General features: G+C 42.5%; 1 protein-coding gene across 1 annotated transcript; it reads left to right on the top strand.

The window, feature by feature from the left end:
* Positions 1-5,364: 5,364 nt before the first annotated feature.
* Positions 5,365-11,090, top strand: onecut1 (one cut homeobox 1). The gene is made up of 2 exons (XM_070908121.1): positions 5,365-6,433; positions 10,801-11,090. The coding sequence occupies exons 1-2, from the start codon at positions 5,365-5,367 to the stop codon at positions 11,088-11,090; spliced, it is 1,359 nt and encodes a 452-aa protein (XP_070764222.1).
* Positions 11,091-19,368: the final 8,278 nt, after the last annotated feature.

Here is a 19,368-nt window from a genome sequence, read left to right as displayed (position 1 = left end):
GAATAGGATCCTGCGGTAAACTCGGGGACTACCGTGTGAGTGTGCGTTGCTCGTGCATGTGTGTGTGTGTGTGTGTGTGTGTTTATGTGTGGCGCAGAAGAAGGAGAGGAGAGTTTAAATGCAGGCATTTTGCACCCTGGCACCCTGTTGAGAAGAGATGTGGACAAAAGAGTGCCGTCCAAGTCTGACGCACAGCATCAGACTGTTCCTCTGCACGCTGATGCATCTGCACACAAACTTCCAGCAGCTGCGACACATTGCAACCTGTAATATCTGCACCCTGGCATCAGTTACTTTCCAAACAGGTTGTCTGGAGGAGAGCTTTCTTTTCAGCAAAGATTCGGCTTCATTAAAATGCAGTTATAATAATGCAGTGCCAAGCTTATAGCGAATTACTGATTGTCTGCATAATGGAGTTCTGTGTATGTGCAGAGTCAAGTTGTGGTATTTTAAATGTGAGCTTAGTTTACTCCCAGTTGCATTTAAACTAAGACATAAGTATTAACGTGATCCATTGCTGATAACAGCTGATTAATGGAGTACATGATCAACTATAGCTGTCCATACGCGCGCGCTCACACACACACACACACACACACACACACACACACACACACACACACACCTTTAGACTTAGCTGTTTTGTAAAATAAAAATAAACTCATTGTAAAGGCATTTATCTGAAACAGTAAAGTTTCTCTTGAGTGATGAGCATGTGGTTCATTTAGATGAAAAGACACCGGTCTCGATTATGCAGGAAAACATGTTGTCAAGTGTCTTGTTAGAAACCAGCCCCACCTTCTTGTTGTTAAAATGTTAATATCATTCGACACAATGCTAAAAAAAAAAAAGAATCCATAATTATCAGGCCCAAAATTCCTGTTTAAATTAGGAAATATTCATATTCAATATAGGTAGATATTAAAAAAAATACGTAAATCCCAGAGAACATAGTGTGGAAATTGTTCTTTCGTCAGTTACCACAGTAGTGATTGTAGACAGCCCAGTTATACTTGTAAATTCACAAAAATGTATATTTGTCACTGGCAAGTTACTATTACTATTACTACTACTGTCATATAAAAGTATGATGAATTATTTTGCCAAAACCATATAAAAAAATCGTTTTTAAAAAAGGAAGTAAAATAAAGCATCAAACTCAATTATTTAGCCATCTCACCAGAAATGTGGATCACTGATGTTCATGAAGCCACAGTCTGTCTGAGCGAGAAGTCATTTGGATTTGAAGTGCGCATTTGGAGCATCACGGTGGGGCTGGTTTGGCTATCGTTGACACGGTTTTGTTGTCATAATTGGAGTCTCACCAAAGTTACAGGGAGTAATTGGGCGGCATATGGACACCTTAATGTAAAGTGATGCCTTATTAATTTCACATGAGTGCACGAATCAGAGCAAGTGACGCGGAATAACACAAGGGAAGAGGCAGTTGATTTACCCCTGAGCAAGGCAGCAGGTCCGGCATCTGCTGCTCGGCCATGATGGCATTTTTATTAATTAGGGGGAAAGAGGGGAAAAAAGTAAATTCCTTAATCAATGGGGAGGAAATTCAAGTATTTTTATTCTTATAGCTCTGAGGTTAGACAACTTAGACCAGTTCGTCTTAAATGCTCTATTATGGGATTTAAAACAGCAGAGGCTTAAAAAGAAGATGATCTCTCTTTAGGTCTTAATGTAATCCACCATGTCGCCTACTAACGGCGTGTCAGTGAGGTCGAAATGGTATTTGTTTTAATTCATGTTGCTTATTTTTGACCTGCCTTTTCAGCGTCAGAATAAAGCAAAAACACATTAAAACAACGCCCTCTGCACAGCTTTGATACTGTTTTAATTTGTAGAAGTACTCTTGAATGTTTTCCTTCAAGAAATAACATGCTAATTTAAATAATCGCCTTATCTAAATAAAATAAAACATTGTAGGACATACATATACGCCTAAAATGCCACAGAGAAAGAAAAGGTATATTTTTAGGTTTGTTTATTCTAACAAATCAAAGGCCTTCGCCCGAGTTCCTCCAGGAATTATAATTTTATTCAGTATTGATTGGCGCGGTGTGGTGTGTTTTCAAGGCCTATACTTCAAATATGCTGTAAAGGCCAGCCACAAACACTGCAATGCACATTTTATAGAAAAGAGCGCGGAGAGGAATAATTGCATACCTTTCTCAAATAGTTTAACGTGAAACATGTATTTCCCTCAGACATTTCTGATTTTGGGCAGGATTCGAGGAGAAATCCTGGAATAGATTTGCAAGAGAAACAATATTTATGGATCTCGAGGCTTAAAGGGTGAACCAATAAATTCGTTCATGGGTTCAAAAGGATAAAACAAGAGCCATGTGATTTATTTTCAAAAGGCTAATTCAGTTTCCCCCATGTACGCGCCCTTATATCACATGGGTCCATCCGCCACATATGACCATATAGGCCAAACTCAAGTAGCCTCATTTATAAAAGTTTAGTTTCGCCAGATGCCATTTAGCAAAGGCTTATGCCTAAACAAGCTGTAATTGTCATTTTCAACATCTATAACGCTTGCAACGCTGTGCCACTTTGCAGAGCTGCCGAAATATTGATCCACGGTCCTCTCTGCTAGGCATTATATTGTTTCTGCTCGGATATGCTGCTGTGGGCTTCACGGGAACGAAGCCCCTGATTAATAATCAGTGTGAAACCTGTAAGTAATTGACACGGTGCCTTCAGGTACCCATTGTGTGGCCCCACTTTGCTCTGGCACTGACTTCATTTTATTTTCATAAAAGGTTGGACTGTAGAGGAAACGAAAGAATAGGCTGTATGTTTTTTTCAAACTCGTCTGCATATCCACATCCGCGCGTGTATGGATCTGCGAGGCACTACTTGTCGGTCTGAGCCTCCGTTTCCTTACTAGCCTACTGATTGAATTGAAATGTGGATATCCTTCTCTCAGAAGTGCTCAGAAAAGCGTGTCCCTTATATTCTCTGCAAAGCAAATGTCATCGGCTGGAAGGGCCGGGTCTATATCCCGGCACAATGGCCACGGAGAGCCCACACACATAAACACACAGCTCGGGTAGTGCAGACATGGCAGGAGCTTATCGATCCGTATGAGAATGTGTAGATGAGGTTTGCTGCCATGTAAGGCCAAACCTTGGCCTTTCATACTCCTGTCTTTCTACATCTCGTTTGTGCAGCAAAAATAAAAACAGAATACATTGACATACTGTGTAAAAACAAAAGTTATATCATCAGAAAAATACAAGTTATTTAATTTTATAGAATAAGTAAATAGTCTGTATATTAGAGAATAAAACAATCGGATTTAATTCGAATGAAATGAAAGTGTATGTGCCTGAATATGGGGCATGATAGATTTATTTTAAAATGAATATGTCAGTATATTCACAGTGTTTTTGTTTCCCTGTTGTCAGCCCTATTTGCCTGCCTCTAAAGTCTATTATGTCCACAGGACTACACGGTTGGACAGCCACACTTCGGGGAATTAGTGTCCCTTTGTCTCGACACACGTCACACACACGCCGTTGACATTGACTTCACATCAGAGACAGTTTAACTTCTTCTCTTCTTCTTTTTTTCTTTTCTTTTATTTAACTCGTTCAACCGAGCGCTGGGTCTATTGTGGGGACCCTGACAGATGCGGGGCCCCATAGCAGGTCCAGGACAGGGAAAAGTCTGAAAGGTTAATCTGTCCCCCCGCAGATGTTGGCTTTGGGAGTCTTGAAGCGTCACCTTTGACATGTCCCTCATTCAGCAGGGGGTCCAGCAGGACACTGACCGCTGCAAGCTGTCACCTCGGCCGGCTGAGGACGCCCTGCGCTACCGCTCTATTAGGCTAAACGGCCCCTGACATGTAAGCAGGGACAGGCTTTTATCCGGCTGCAGGTTTGAGGAGGTTGACACTCATGCAGCATAATGCATTACAACAACACGGGGATGCCAGTCATGTTATGTGTCAGCATGTCATTTCCTCCACGGCCTTGGATTTGAATGTGTTTGTGTGAATTTGTATTGTTTGGAGGTTTCTGTCGACAAAAATAAATCTTCTCTTATTTCCAATAAAATAACATGTTGGCGTTTTATTTTTAATGTCACTGTGTAGTCTGTAGGTCAATCTTTATACCTCAATGACACTCAAACTTGAGGATTAAATGTGCATGTGTCCATCTCCAAATAGGACAAGCACACACACCCTCACACTCGCACATACTGCTGGGCTTGGTTCGTTAAGCCTAATGGCTGAACAATAGACACATCTGCTCATCTTTTTCTATCAAAAGAGAAGGTACTACAGTCTTCTTCGTTTGGTTAAACCGCCACATATTTGGCAGGGGGGTGGGGGTGGGGTGGGTGCAGCTGAAGTAGCCTAATAATAATGAAAGAATGGGTGTATGTACATGAATACATAGGATATAGCTTTAGTTGCAGCCCTTTAGCCGCTAATGAAAGCATCATGCTTTGTTGCAACTTCTGAAGCCTCCTTATCTGTTTTCTTGACAAGAATTAAATGTGTTTTCAGTGGAGGTTTGGAGGTTTTGAATCCCAGACCTCACTAGTTAAAAATCAACTCCAAATGAACCCGGAAGTTTACTTCATTTGCACTTAATAATTTAAGGAGGACTGAAGATAAAGCCTCATTACAGCCCTAATGAATTTAACATTTTTCTAAATAGCAATCGGCAATCAAACTGCGTTCAGTCCATTTCCATCGGTCGATATTAATAGAGACGCGTCTATTTGCATTTTTAACATGTCAGTAGGATAAAGGATGCTGAATATGGCTCATGGGGAGAATAGCTTTTAGCAGGTGGTTTGATACCTCCCTTCCTTAACAAGGTAGTTGACGTCAGAGCAATGGGGCGGTGTGTGCGCGCGAGTGTTTGAGAGAGAGAGAGAGAGAGAGAGAAAGAGAGAGAGTATGGGAGGAGATGGGTCTCCACAGTGCGCATGTGTAGACAGTGGTCTGTGCTGCGGTGGAAGAGGGGCTGGGAGACACACAACATAGAGAGATGGCGCGGCACCCGACCGGAGCGCAAGGACAGCTGGTTGGCGGTGGGGGGGCTTGAATCATAAAGAGAATCAGAAAATAATAATTAAAAACAAAAAACAAAAAAAATATCAAGAACAAAAAAAAAGGATTCGGAAAAGGAGTTTCCATTCTGCAAAACAGCGTCAGAGGCAGGAGAAAACCCTAATAAAGGACAGAGAGGAGGCAATAGCGAAGGAGGCTGCTGCAAGAAGAAAAGAAGCAACAAAAGAAAATTGAACTTTACTGGACGTGTGGACTTCTGGACAGAAGCTAACTGCGGTAGGTCAGATAGATGGTTTGTCCACAGCGCTGCCCGGATCATGAACGCACAGCTGTCGATGGAGAATATTGGCGACCTGCACGGAGTGAGCCATGAGTCCGTGGCCGGTCACGGAGAGCTGCTGAGTGGCCACAGTCCACATTCCCGTCCGAGCCCCCGGGGTTTGAGCCACCGCGCTATGGGCATGGCGACCCTGCTGGACAGCGGAGACTATCACCCCAGCCACCACGGACACCTGCATCCAGCCATCAGCATGTGCGAAGCCCCCCCTGGCATGAATGCGAGCAGCACTTACACCACCCTAACCCCCCTGCAACCCTTACCCCCCATCTCCACCGTGTCCGACAAGTTTCCTCCCCATCATCACCACCACCACCACCACCACCATCCCCATCACCCTCACCCTCATCCCCACCAGAGGATCCCCGGAAATGTCACCGGCAGCTTCACGTTGATGCGAGAGGACCGGAGTCTGGCGCCTATGAACAGTCTGTATCCCGCATATCATCACAAGGATCCCTGCATGGGCCAGAGCCTCTCCCCGTTGTCTGGTTCTGGTCTGGCCAGCATACACACGACCCAGGCAGGCATCCCTCCCTACGCTCACCCCGGTGCCGCCATGCCTGGTGAGAAGATGCTCACCCCCAGCGGGTTTGAGGCTCACCACCCGGCCATGCTCGGCAGACACACTGAGCAGCACATGAGCTCCTCGGCGGGCATGGTACAAATCAACGGCCTCCACCACCACCCGCACGCCCACCTTGGCGCGCAGGGGCACGGCCAGGGGCTGGGGAACAGCCGGGAGCAGGCCTCAGGGCCCGGGCAGCAAGGGGGCGGCGGTGGAGGGGGTGGTGTTTCTGGGGGCCAGATGGAGGAGGTGAATACCAAAGAGGTGGCGCAGAGGATCACCACGGAGCTGAAGAGATACAGCATCCCTCAGGCCATCTTTGCCCAGCGGGTCCTGTGCAGGTCCCAGGGGACCCTGTCCGACCTGCTGAGAAACCCCAAACCCTGGTCCAAGCTCAAGTCCGGTAGAGAGACCTTCCGCCGCATGTGGAAGTGGCTGCAGGAGCCTGAGTTCCAACGCATGAGTGCGCTCAGGCTCGCAGGTGAGCGAAGCCTCGGTAAAGCCCCCTTTTTGTTTTCATCCTCTGAACAGAAGCTCAAACGGGATCATTAGCCCTGAATGCTACCTTATTGAGCAATGGGTCAAGTGGGTTGGGAACCACAACTGATTTAGTTTTTATCATAACAGATATAAAAAAAGAAACCTTTTCCAGCAATCTGAGTGTAATGTAAAACCACACCAGAGTAGCATTCCGGACAAATGTTCCCTCTAGGCTGATAGTTCTTTATCAAAATAACATTTAACATCATGTCTCCAGGAATGAAGCCTGCCTCAGGGTTTGGTGAACTGACGACCCATGGTTTCTTTAGATATGGCCTCCACATGAGATGTATGCCTCTTTTCTGCTGGATGGTCAAATCCCACATTATGCAGCGTGGTAAACAACACGAGAAGTTTCACCAAGCTGATGCTCGTGCACCACACGAGCGCCCTGATATCAACACGCATCAACCTTTTCTGTCTCTACACGGACTTTTGGGGGGTTGTGTGAAACAAGTGCTCATGTCAGTTTACCTCAAAATATCGACCGCTGGACTGTGTGCGTAAGCTGATCCTTCGCCCAGAAATCGTTAGGAATGTGTTTATTTTGGTGTAAATGCAACTGATCAGCCTTTTTGGTGTAAACAGAGAGAGAGGGAAAAGTGTGAGCGCACGTGTTCTTGAGAATCTGTGACATACTAAATTGTAGGGGTGCATTATTTAGTCAGTGGAGTGGGCTTTGTCTCTGGCTTTGGTTTAACTGCAGGCCTTCATTTCACTGTAGAACACTACAGAATGTTTTGGTCGTAAACTCACCCCGACTTGACTGAGGTTTCTCTAATTAACTGATAGACCTCTGTATTAATTTGTCCCTGAGGTACGCACGAGTCAATTAGGGCGCGCAATGAGGCCCGATTCGCACGTGCGCGTTCACAGACACCCAATGGATTTTTTTGTTACGTTTATAGGCCTAATCAATGACCTACAAATTGGATTTTTGGTTTTTGGAAAAGTGAGGCTGCGATCACTTTGTGGAAAGTGCGTGCATTTTGCTTATGTGTGTGTTTACGTGCATGCTCGCGCGTGTGCACTTGAGTGTAATCTTAATAGATTATTTTTCAGTTTTTCCATCTGCTGCTGCTGTGTGAGTGTGTGTTGGGGGGGGGGGGGGGTTGAAGATGAGGTTTTATCACTGACTTTTGCAAATGAGTTTTAAAAAATCTCTTTTAAAAGTTTTGTATTTGATCATTAGTGTGATCGGCCCTAAAATTAAAACAAAAATCAGACCAGTGGCCTGATTAGCATTGATGATGGTTTCATTTTTTTTTTTGAAGAAAGAGAAATTCATACTGGCTATACTGGGAAAATAAATATCTCAGGCCTGCCTCAGTTGTGTTTTATCTCAACTTTTTATATGCTAAATAAAAATTAAATCAACAAAAATAAAAGAAAATCCAAAAGGTTCTCTTGAGCAAAGACTTAAAATATAATATAATTTGTTGGAAAAAGCCACACAAAAAGGGAGTTGGGAGAGGAGAAAATTTTACAGTTAAAAACTAAATTAATTTGGAGAGAATAGGCTGAGCGCCATTTTATTGATCCGTTCGTTCCTGGGTGAACTAGATATGTGATCGTGTGCTGAAGTAGATATAGACTTATTGATTTCAGGCTTCTGAAATTAATCTCGGGCCTTTTCTCCTTTTCCCACGTATTCAATTACCCATCTGAATTTGCTTGAATCTAACAGAACAGAGTAGAACAGAATAAAATAGAAGAGGCAGGTGTGATTTGGCACAGGACAGAATTAGTGAATTCAGAAATGAGAGATCACTTTAGATTCAGTAAATCAACTGTGATTGCAGAGACAATGTTCAGTGTTGGTTGTTTTTTTCTGGTGTTTTTTTAAAACATGAAATTGAATATTACCTATTAATTATGATGGCTACATGTTCTCGCTAGAATAGTTAGAGGGTCTTCTCTTCCAGTTGAGCATTTTTCAGCACAGAGGTCTGTTTGTTGTTCTCTGGCTCTGTGAGATTATGCAACGCAGGACTATCGTCCCACCGTGTCAGTAGGCCCAGTGTGTGCAGTCTGTTTGAGTGTGTGGAGTTATCTGTGTGTTTGTAATGATTAGCCGGGAGTAGCAGCAGTGTGTGTGTGTGTGTGTGTGTGTGTGTGTGTGTGATTAGCGTGATAACGAGTTACGTTACGTCCCCCTGGTCCATGGGAAAGCTGCCTCTCTGGCCGGGCCTCCTATGCCGGGGCCGGGCCGCTCTGTGGTGGCTCCTGCTGTCTGAGTGGCCTTCACTCCTGCTGATTTATAGCAGCCCTTGCATGAGGAGCTGCGGCTCTCTGTTAATATTTACCAGCACTGGAGACACCGGGCTGCTCAAACGCACAATTATACTCCAGTTTATGGCCATGCGGATAGGTCGCTGCACTGTACTTTACCACACACCTGAGAGAGGGTGTGTTAAAGTGAGCTCACAAGGTGGGATCAGCAAAATCACCTTGGACTGATTTAATAATTGTGTTTAATTTAATCTCTCCCTGAGGAAGCTTACTCTTCATTGCTACTTTACTACACTTGGATTTGGAAGGAAATGACACCGATGTTTCACCAAAATTAATGATCCAAAACATGATACGAACACCACAGTGACGTGAAGTAATAAGCCACTATTCACTATACAAATGCATTATGTAATACAGAATTGCTAGTTGTTTTTATAGTGCAGTGACAGAATGATTCTTCTGGCAAATCTGTCTCCATATTTTTTTCGGAAGTCTATGGGTTTCAGTGGTTTATTGAATTGGTTTCCTTCGTACGTTGCTGTGTTTCGAGGTATTCTGTAATTAAATGTTTTTATACACCCGGTGCATTTAGCAAAATGAATCAGCTCTTCTGGTTTAAGAATTGCTTTGTGGTGAGAATATGCCGTTCATTAGTTCCCCCAGTGAGTCCATGTTGGGCCTCTCTCCAGCAGCCCACGTCTGCCCCCTCCTGGTCTCTGCTCACTGGTGAACATTTGTGTGGCTGTAAAAGGGCTTGAAAAGAAAAGAAAAAAATGAAATGAAAAAGCGGCGAGATCAGTTGAAGGGAGGTTTGATTTGCTGTCAAACGGATTCCCAAGTTCGTCTTTCCAATACTAGATGATGTGCAGTTCATTGTTGCAGAGCTGTAGTATATTACCGATGTTTTCAGCACCGCGGACAGCGCTCATTGTTCCCCGGCTGACAGGCCTCCTGTCTGTCCGCTCTCCGCCAGAGCTAGCGGGGCTCCTGTTCTGGTCCCAACAGAGGTCCATGGCACTCCATGGGGTACCTGACAGAAGTTAAATTCCGCTAATATTTCCCATGTACCCCAGCGGTTTGCCCAATGAAAGAGTGTCTTGGTGTTTGTACCGCTGTTTCCAACCTGCAGACTGTAGCATGATTCTGAACAAAGTTCCATCTCAAATGTTATAAGAGAGGTGTCTCTACAAGAGGAAAAAGTCTTATCAGCATTTCTAGTCTTTTATGAGTGAATGATAGATTTTCAGTACACTTTCCACCACTACAACACCAGAGCACATACTGTGAACTAAATGTGAACTGCTTAATCCAGTGTATATACTGTGGTGTGCTTGATTTTACCTAACTCTAACTGCAGTAGCTGGTTTTACTAATTAACACAAGTTCAACCAGAGAAGAAGACCTCTCATTCAAATCAGCTAATGCAATTTCTATTATTATTATTATTATTATTATTATTATTATATAATTTCTATTATTATTTTGACATTAAAGTTAAAAATGCTTGTTTCCAATTAGTACAAAGGGACAATTTAAAAGCAATACTGCATCAGTCAAATGCCTTTACTGCTGATATTTTTGGAGGATTGTGGACTAACCATTTTGTCTTCTTTGTTTCTAAGATAATATTACTTGATATAATTGTCATATTAACTATATAAATTGAAGTGTCGTGTTCTCAAAAGTAAAACTCCCTCAATTATCTTGACATGAACATCTATGAAAAGCCTAACCTGTCTTGGACATGCATTTGTGCACCAAAACAATCTATATTTGAATTACTTTGGGTCAAAATTGATTGGAAAATATCAGATAAATGTGAATAATTATATCAGCGTGTCCCAGAATGAAAACTTGCAGACTTTTCTATGTTAAGATGGTATGGGGGAGAACACTGAGATAATTTAGGGGTCAGTCCATGGATTTATTCAGGACTTTTTTTAAATCCAAGGTCAAGTTGTGATGGAGAGAAGATTCTCACATTAGTTTTCTGCCATAATTCTTGTTACATCCTGCCCTCTCTCACCGACACGCTCTCCCTTTCTGTCTGTCTCTTCCCTGAATCCTCCACAGCATGTAAGCGTAAGGAACAGGACCACGGCAGAAGCGAGCGGGGGAACATGACCAAGAAGCCCCGGCTGGTGTTCACAGATGTGCAGCGGCGGACACTCCACGCCATCTTCAAGGAGAACAAGCGTCCATCCAAAGAGCTGCAGATCACCATTGCCCAGCAGCTGGGCCTGGAGCTGGCCACAGTCAGCAACTTCTTTATGAACGCACGCCGCCGGAGCCTAGATAAGTGGGTGGACGACGGCTCCGGTCACTCAGTCAACTCTGGCCCCAACGCCTGCACCAAAGCCTGAAGACAGACTGATTTGACCAACTCATGGACTGACTCAACCTCGGTGGAAAAGCTTTAAAACTTAAGAGAAACAAAGAGAAACTTAAAAAGACCTTGAAGCAACATTTTGCCCTTAAACCTGTACTATATTGATATTTATAGTATCCAAAGATGAAAAAACAAACCAAAGACTTCTTGTTTGACCTGCTTTGAAATGTTTGTTTCAGCAACACGTTTATGTGTAACATACTGCAAAAAGACTATAGTTTTACCCCCGTCTCACACACACACTCACTGTCACTGGTCTATAGCTTTACTACACCCCCCCCCCCCCCCCCCCCCCCCCCCCGCACCTCCCCACCCAGTATCAATCTATCATTTGCCATCCTTATCTTTAATCTGATTGGTTGGTTTTAATGATGGGTCCCTAAAAGGAGGTTTAATCAGCCTATTGGCAGTCTGATCTGCAGCTGTCCACACCCTTGAAAAACAGCCAGAATGTGGAGCTCCGGTGGGATTGGCCAATCAACTTTAAAGACAAAAAAAAGAAAAGAAATCCTACAGGAGCGACTGGATTGTTGTGCAACCTAGTTTGGATCGGTGGCGGTGGACTGTCTGTCTATCTGTCTGTCTGTCCAGCTGTCTGTCTTTCTATCAAGCATTCCAGACAGACATGCGTAGACTGCTAACCCTAAACCAAACCAAAAAAAAAACCTAACCTCGACCCACGTGGTAGTGCTTTCTTCCAACATGCTGAAGCGTTGAATAATTTAAACAAGAGAAACCAAAGCCTTCTACACCCTGAAGCCTCTCATGCAGCTTAGAAATACAAACCACTTAAGAACCTGCTATGAAGTAATTTGACCAAAGAGTATGTTTTGTAGTTGATAATCTAAGTATTTTTACCTCATTTCCTCCCCTTCCTACTGAGACAGACTGTTAGTCAGGCGCCACAAAGAAGACAATGTCACTGCTTATGTTCATACAACATTTTGAGTCATACTTAAATGTGTGTTCCCTGCAAATGACACAACCCTGAAAGTTAACTATTGATATCTGCCTTATAGATGCCTTCTTGAATGAAACTAGATATTCCAGTTGTATCTTCACAAGCAGTAGTGAATGTTCCTGTAAATACTCATGGGGAAGTTTTATCATTACAGATACATCCTTTCCTATAAATCTACAGATTTAGCTCAAGTCGGCATGTTCAAATACCAGCAGCTGGCAAACAAAGACTGATCCATTCAGTAGTGTGTTTTGTCTGCAAAGGTGAAAACAGAAGATGCTGGCTCTGAAGATGTGCGGTCTTGACCCTGTAAGGGAGACAGACGGCCTCTGATGAGGTTTTTTTTGAGGACAAACTGTGTCACCACTCTAATAATAAGCATTCAGCGTCTCTCCGTCGTCCCCGTGGGCTTCATGCGTATTCGATTTTATCTCCTCATCATAGATGTTGGGTGGAGGAGATGATATCAATGATCAAATCACTTTCAGGCGCTTACACTGCAATGTCAGCTCATCACCTGAATACGAAAGCACCCACCACCCAGCCTGTGGCCAATCCCTCCCCCCACCCCAATCCTGCCTCCGCTCTCCTGGTAAGCTATGCATTTCAGCACTAGGAGGAAAGCACTACACAGGGCCGGCCCAGGGCAGCCTATCATTAAATATATTGAGCTGGCCCCTTGCCGTCATCCTCCTCATGGGCCAGGGTTAGCAGCTCTACATTCATCAGAACAAGCGCTTGAACGGAGTGGCGAGAGAGAGAGCTGCTTTTTCATCTCTGAAAGAAAAAACCAAAAAGACGACAAGAAACAAAAAAAATGTGTCAAGACCTGCTGATGTTTTATAGTGTGAACCAAAGATGCTACCTCACTCAAGTTCCATACGTGATTTCTATCACTTTGATGATACCAAAGATAACCAAAGATTTTTTCTCATTGCACGGCCTCTATGAGTGGTGTTAAAAGATGTTGTATGTCTCCCCCTCCCCCCATCTCCTCCTCTCTCTTCCCCTCTCTTCCTCTCTTCTCCCTTTTCTCCCCCTCCCATCTGCACTCAACCCATGCACCCCTGCTATGTGTGCTCTTGCTTCATCTGTGCTCTGATTACAGCTCCATAGATAGTCATGCTGATGTAGCTATAGGCAGATATGCTGATCTAGCCATAGATACACACAAGCGGCCACGCAGGAGCCTGCGGAGTACAGCGCACTCTCTACTGTAGCAATGTGATCAGTCTTTCTCTGTGCTTGTTAGCAGCAACAAAGTGTTCATTTCTACCACTTTATTGGCAGAAAAGAAAAGCTGACATTGTGGCAATATTAAAAAACTAGTTTTAGTTTGGTTCATGATCAATTTCAAAATAATCTATGTGAATTTGATGGCGTACCCCGCCGGAGTGTCTTTAGCTTCATCTCTACTTGGCCCTGCCTCTTTGTGTGTATCTATAGGTTGATAATATTGATCCACCAAATAGGTCAGACATCTTTACATGACAATAGGCAGACAAGCTGACATAGCCATGGGCAGAATTGTTGACTCAACTATAGGCAGACATGTTCCTGAAAGTAGAAGCAGACGTGTTGCAATCTTTCTAAAAAAAACTCCCAGGACGAGTGCCTTGCTTGAACCAAAGTGTTAAACCGCTGTTGACCTCTCACCTTTGACTCTGTGAATACCTCAGCCTGTAGAAGGGCCACTACTGAAGAAACAAGGAAAAGGGTTTTTTTTTAAATCACACCGTGGTGCTTTCGCCAGCGCAACCATGCAATGAAAACATACCAAAGGAATTTCTGTTGTCCACTTCTACAGATTAAACCAAAGGTCTTTGTTTCTCTTCTCCCCTGCCCCCCTTTTGCCCCTCTATCCCTCCTTCCCCCAACCTTCCTTGTCTCTCTACTGTGTGTAGGAAGGTCCAGCACTCTGGCCGTGCATGTCTTTACCAATGTCTCTGAATACCTCATAGTAATAATTCTTTTGAGTTCTGCATTGAGATGTCTATCTGTGAGTAAGGCAGAACTCCACTCATGTGGTAACTGTTATTGTTACTTCAAAAAGCTGTATGATTATCTATTTTGAAGTTGTTGTTTTTTTTTGGCAGAAGTGCTCTGTTTCAAGTCACGAAAGGACAAGTTTCAGGGTTGATGTATGAAACTTAAGGGAAGGAGGGAGAAGCGTATTTTTTATCAGACATTGGGTTATGCCAATACTATGATGGTAGACTATTGCTTTTACAGGGTAAAACCAACTGCTGTGATATTGTGTTCATATTTTCCCTTTTCTCTACTTCTGTGTTGTGATTTTAATTTAATTGCATTTTTGTAATGGTTAACCACTGCTTTAATTTATGCATTTGTAGAAACTCTAGATTTGTATATAGTAGGTTTTTGAAAAAAACAAACAAAAAAGACAGTTTTATGTTACAGCCTTATTTCCCACGCTTAGATATAACAAAGGAGTAGTTTGTATTCTTCTTCAGCTAAATCCTAGCCGGCATTTCAACGTGTGTTTTAAACACTGCCAGAAACCCAGACAGTTGATTTGCCAACGCAGACAAAGTTATACAGGAGCTACTTTGTTGAACAGCTGGCAAAAAGCAGTGTGTACGTGTGTGTGTGTGTGTGTTTTTTCTATTCTTTTGACTTTTTAAAAAAACTGTTATTTTATGGGTATTACTGCACATCCAAAGATTTTTAAAACAAACCAAAAATTGGAAAAAAAAATATGTATAATGTTGAAAAGCACTGGCATTTGTGAGGTAGACTTGTTGAGTTTTGATTTGCCATTCGCACGGGTATAGAATGTAGAAGGCGTAGGGCTATGTAGACAAGCTTACTCTACCATGTGGGGAATCTCCTGTTCAATGTACAATCTGAAGCATTTGAAACGAGGGCTGCAAGTCCCGCTCACTTTGCTGTCTCATGCACAGAGTGAGGTGGAGTGGAGGCTGGGCAGCCGGTCTGCCAGGGGCTGTGCCGCGGAGCTGGGTCTGTTTTTATTGCCGTGGCACTGCCGCCTCGCTCCATCTAGTATCTGTTCTTTTGGTACGTACTCGTGTAATGACTATGAGCAAAGTCTAATAAAACTGCAAAGAACCTTACCAAGGAATCAGTGTGTGAGTGTGTGTGTGGGGACGATCACCTGGATTGCTCATTCCTTTGTCTGTGTGGATGAGTGCGTGTGTGTGTGCAACTCAAATGTCTGCTACTGCTGAGGTATACCAGTTTGTGTGTGTGCACATTTGCGTGTATTTCTTTATTGTGTCCATTGTTAAAATCTGTATGCACAGCTGGTGTGTCTGCATGCGTGTGGCTGATTGGTGCAGGTCGCAACAGTAAGTTTGACTCTCTCTGGTTGTCATAGGCCTTACTATTAGTACTGCTTCCTCTCTGTCATGCAGACAGCACAGCAAGGACTGAAGGTCATCACCAAAATGTCCACGACAGATCACATCAGCATGTCATGCATTCATTTTGTGACAGAATGGAGAATGTGAACATTTTTCAGCAAAGTCCAGGTGCTTGCAGAACAGTTATAAAGGCCTCTGTTAACGAGGGAATGGATGCTGCAGTGTGGATCTATTTTTTCCCCCATTTTCACATTGTCTCTTATTTATTTTGTCCATAAGGAGTTCCCATGTGATGGGTAGCTTGGCTACAAGTCTCATAACAATACTGCGGCGCCTAAGACAATCATCTGGATCTCTTAACGCTGGGGAACTAGTTTCTCACCCACAGAGGGGTGTCCTCCAGCTATTCATATACAAAGATGCTTGAAGGGTTTTGATAAACAAGCATATTTGTTTTCATAGACATTTAGGAGTAGATTACAGTAGTAATTCATCTTGCACTTGCATTTCAAAATGAGATCTCATTGCTCTCGCCCGCCTTGTGCTCTTGTCAAACTTGATCTCTTTCTTTTGACCTCCTTCACAGCTCACAATGCTTCTTCAGTTTTCAGGATGTGTGTGTGTGTGTGTGTGTGTGTGTGTGCGTGCGTGCGTGCGTGCGTGCGTGCGTGCGTGCGTGCGTGCGTGCGTGCGTGCGTGTGTGTGTGTGTGTGTGAGTGCGTGCGTGTGCCAGAGAGGCAATACTGTCGGTGTTACTCTCAGATGTTATAACTCCATGTCTCATGACTTGATTTGTCATTGCTGTTTCCCAGGCTTTGCTACTGCTTTCTCAGTGCCGTGCAATATCATCTGTTGTGATTGCTAAGCAAATGAAAAAAAAAAAGAAAATTGAGAAGCAAGTGATGATGTCATCCAGCTTTTTTCAGTGTTCAAATGTTTCAACATTTCTGTAGTCACAAAAAGTAGAAAATAAACGGTTGGTATTTCCAGCTTCTGAATTCTGGCTCTTGTTATTATTATTTTATTTTTGGTGGGTGTGTGTTGTTTCTTTTGTTTTGCTCAGACAGGCAAATTGAATCAATAAAACATCAAATCAGACAAGGAAGTAGAGGACAAGACAAGTGGGCATGTGAGTCTGTCTTGGATGGGAACCTTCATGGCAAGTAGCTTCAGAAGATCAGTGGATAGTTTATGTCATACATGCTGTCACAGTCAGAAGGTTCATTTGCACTGGGAGCATCTTCAGAAATAAATTGAATCAGTGTATTCCTGTCACATGTCTTAACTTAAAAATGCATTGGTTGCTGAACCAATCAATCATTAAGTGTTTTTATAAAGATCATCATCAAATTCTTAACTTTAAAAAAAATGTGGGATGGGAGATTAGTTTTATTCAAATAGTAAATTGATAATTTTGGAACACAATTTTGCAATGAACCACAGCCCCGCAACAAAATGTATCACAACAAGTATTACTAATTTTAGTATTTACTAATTGAATCAGTTATTCTTAACTTAGCCATCTCTTTATATACTGCTGTGTCATGTAATTTTCACCTTAACCTTTCACAGTGCAATGTATGCACATGTCAACCAATAGAATATGGATAGCACCGTTGGAACCACCCACTGTGACAGAACACTGCCTTATAGTAATGTTGGAGTAGGTATATTTAACCATCTCATTTCCTTCGAAGATCTGATGTTGCTGAAAATAGTAATAGAGTCAGCCAGATTAGTATTCCAAAGGGCAGAAAACCAAGGTATTGTGGCCCTTTAAATAATCCGGAAATCACAATCATAATTTATAAAGTCATGAGATCAGTAAAATCATATGGATCTTCGTTTTAGTTTTAATATATTTTACCTTCACTGAATCACAAATGAATCGAGCCAAGCTGCACACTTCAACCCATCAGTAATTGAATTGATTGAACTCAACGATACACAAATACAAACACAATAATAAAAAATAAAAAAAAGTCAGCAAATAGGTTTTTCAATTGGTTTCCTCTGTTTGTGTTACTAAACCCCACAAATCCATCTGTTACTAATCCATCACCCAAAGGCGATGTGTTGTACTCTGATTGCACTGATTCAAGGCCTGAAGGCAAACTCTTGTGTGTAAATAGGGGAAGCTAAAATATATTGGTTATATATATTGTTTGTCTTCAGGCTAAATTTGCAAACATAGGAAGATGAATTCAAATTCTTGATGGTCATATACCAAGTTACATTTCTCAGTTAAACATTGAGTCAGTGGCAAATCACTGATCCTGATCAAACTGAGCCACTGGACTGCAGATCTTGCCTCTAATTGGGCCCACAGTTGAGCCAACACTTTGTCGAACTTGTCAAAGAAGCCTAACTAGACCCATGTCTGGAAATACTTTTCCCTTTAGGACGCAATGATACCAGAGGAACAATGTAAGATGTGTCAGCTAAACTATGGGTGAAGACAATTAGCATGGTGAATATTGTCTGAAGAAAAAAATATATGGGGCATAAGATGAATGATTCAGATGAAGGACGATCTCTTATTTATGGATTTAGGATTAAGGAGTCACAGGATAGTGACTCAGGGGAGTCCCAACACCTGGCAACATGTCCGCACAGTTTCATCTCAGGTGCTCTCTTATTTGTATTGTCTTTCAGTCTCTGGAGTTGTAGTCCTTCCCACACTGGGGAACAATTTGAAAAAAAAATCCTGTTGAGTTAGATTTTTATGCTGATTAAAACTAAAATTGGCAAGCTGATTCCAAAATTGCAGTCAGTTTTTTTCTAGCACGTCAAGTTTTTTCTCCACAGCTTACCCTCCAGATAAGCAAAATTCCACTGATTAGCTGTAGTAAGACTTGCCAGCTGATTACGATTGGACTCATCTACAGCTATGTGGCAACTTGTTTGTGCAGTCACAATTGAGACAGTGCGGTGAGAGGTGTGTGCAGCTCCCAATAGGTCAGTACTATCACACACATATCTGTTAAGTACAGTATTTTTCATATTTTTTAAGAAAACGGGGATCCTATAGTTCAAAAACTTGACGTGATAGAGAAAAACTGAGATCAGTTTTGGATTCCGCACCCAAAAATTAGTTAAAAACAGCTGTCAGACCTAACTCAACAAAAATTGTGTTCCCCAGTGTAATCTTTACTTGCTGCATCACTTGTATACTGCCACTAGATGGGGCTATGACATTGATTTTTCAAAACACAAGAACTTCTTTGTTTTTATTTTTTCATTTACCAACATTCTTAAAGGGAAAATTCACATCATTTAAACCCACTATTCTGATACTTTTGGACAGTAAAATCAACAACTGTCTCACCACATTGGAAATGACAGCATCAATACTTGAAATGATGTTTGGTTGATTTACACTGAGCATTGTGCACTATGGACTCAGATATTAAATCCCAATAAACTTTACATGGATGATCTTCCAGCTGTGAATGGGGAAATGTCCCCATATCTCTTTAAGAGAGATCTATCTCTAAATTACACCATCACACTAACTACAGCCCTAACTGTGTTGAAGGCATTTGCAGCTCATTGCAAACCACAGCTTACAATGTCAGCTTCCCCTTCACACTCATCAAAAATAACACACCACTTTGTTCTGGCTTGTTGCAGGACTACAGAAAAAAATTACAGTTTGAGCACCAGTGCACCTCAAAGTGGCTGATCTTCACAAAGCTGCTATACACCAAGCATGTCATTTTTAAAATTGGAAAGTTGGTGATGGCGGATTCTTCCTACCACAAGGTTTGCAAGGCATTTCAGCCACAGAGGTCTGCATTCACTGTACAATATATCGCTACTTCTTATCTACATAAAAGTGTATGTGAAATCTGTTTTATCATAGAATTCCCATTTTACCATGTAGATAAAATTATTGGCATGCCATGTTGGACTACTGTACTGTTGTTAACTATTCAGGAACACAT

The sequence above is a fragment of the Enoplosus armatus genome, chromosome 1 (genome assembly GCF_043641665.1).
Source record: "Enoplosus armatus isolate fEnoArm2 chromosome 1, fEnoArm2.hap1, whole genome shotgun sequence".
NCBI classification, from domain to species: domain Eukaryota; kingdom Metazoa; phylum Chordata; class Actinopteri; order Centrarchiformes; family Enoplosidae; genus Enoplosus; species Enoplosus armatus.
This window is presented reverse-complemented; position numbering and strand designations above follow the sequence as displayed.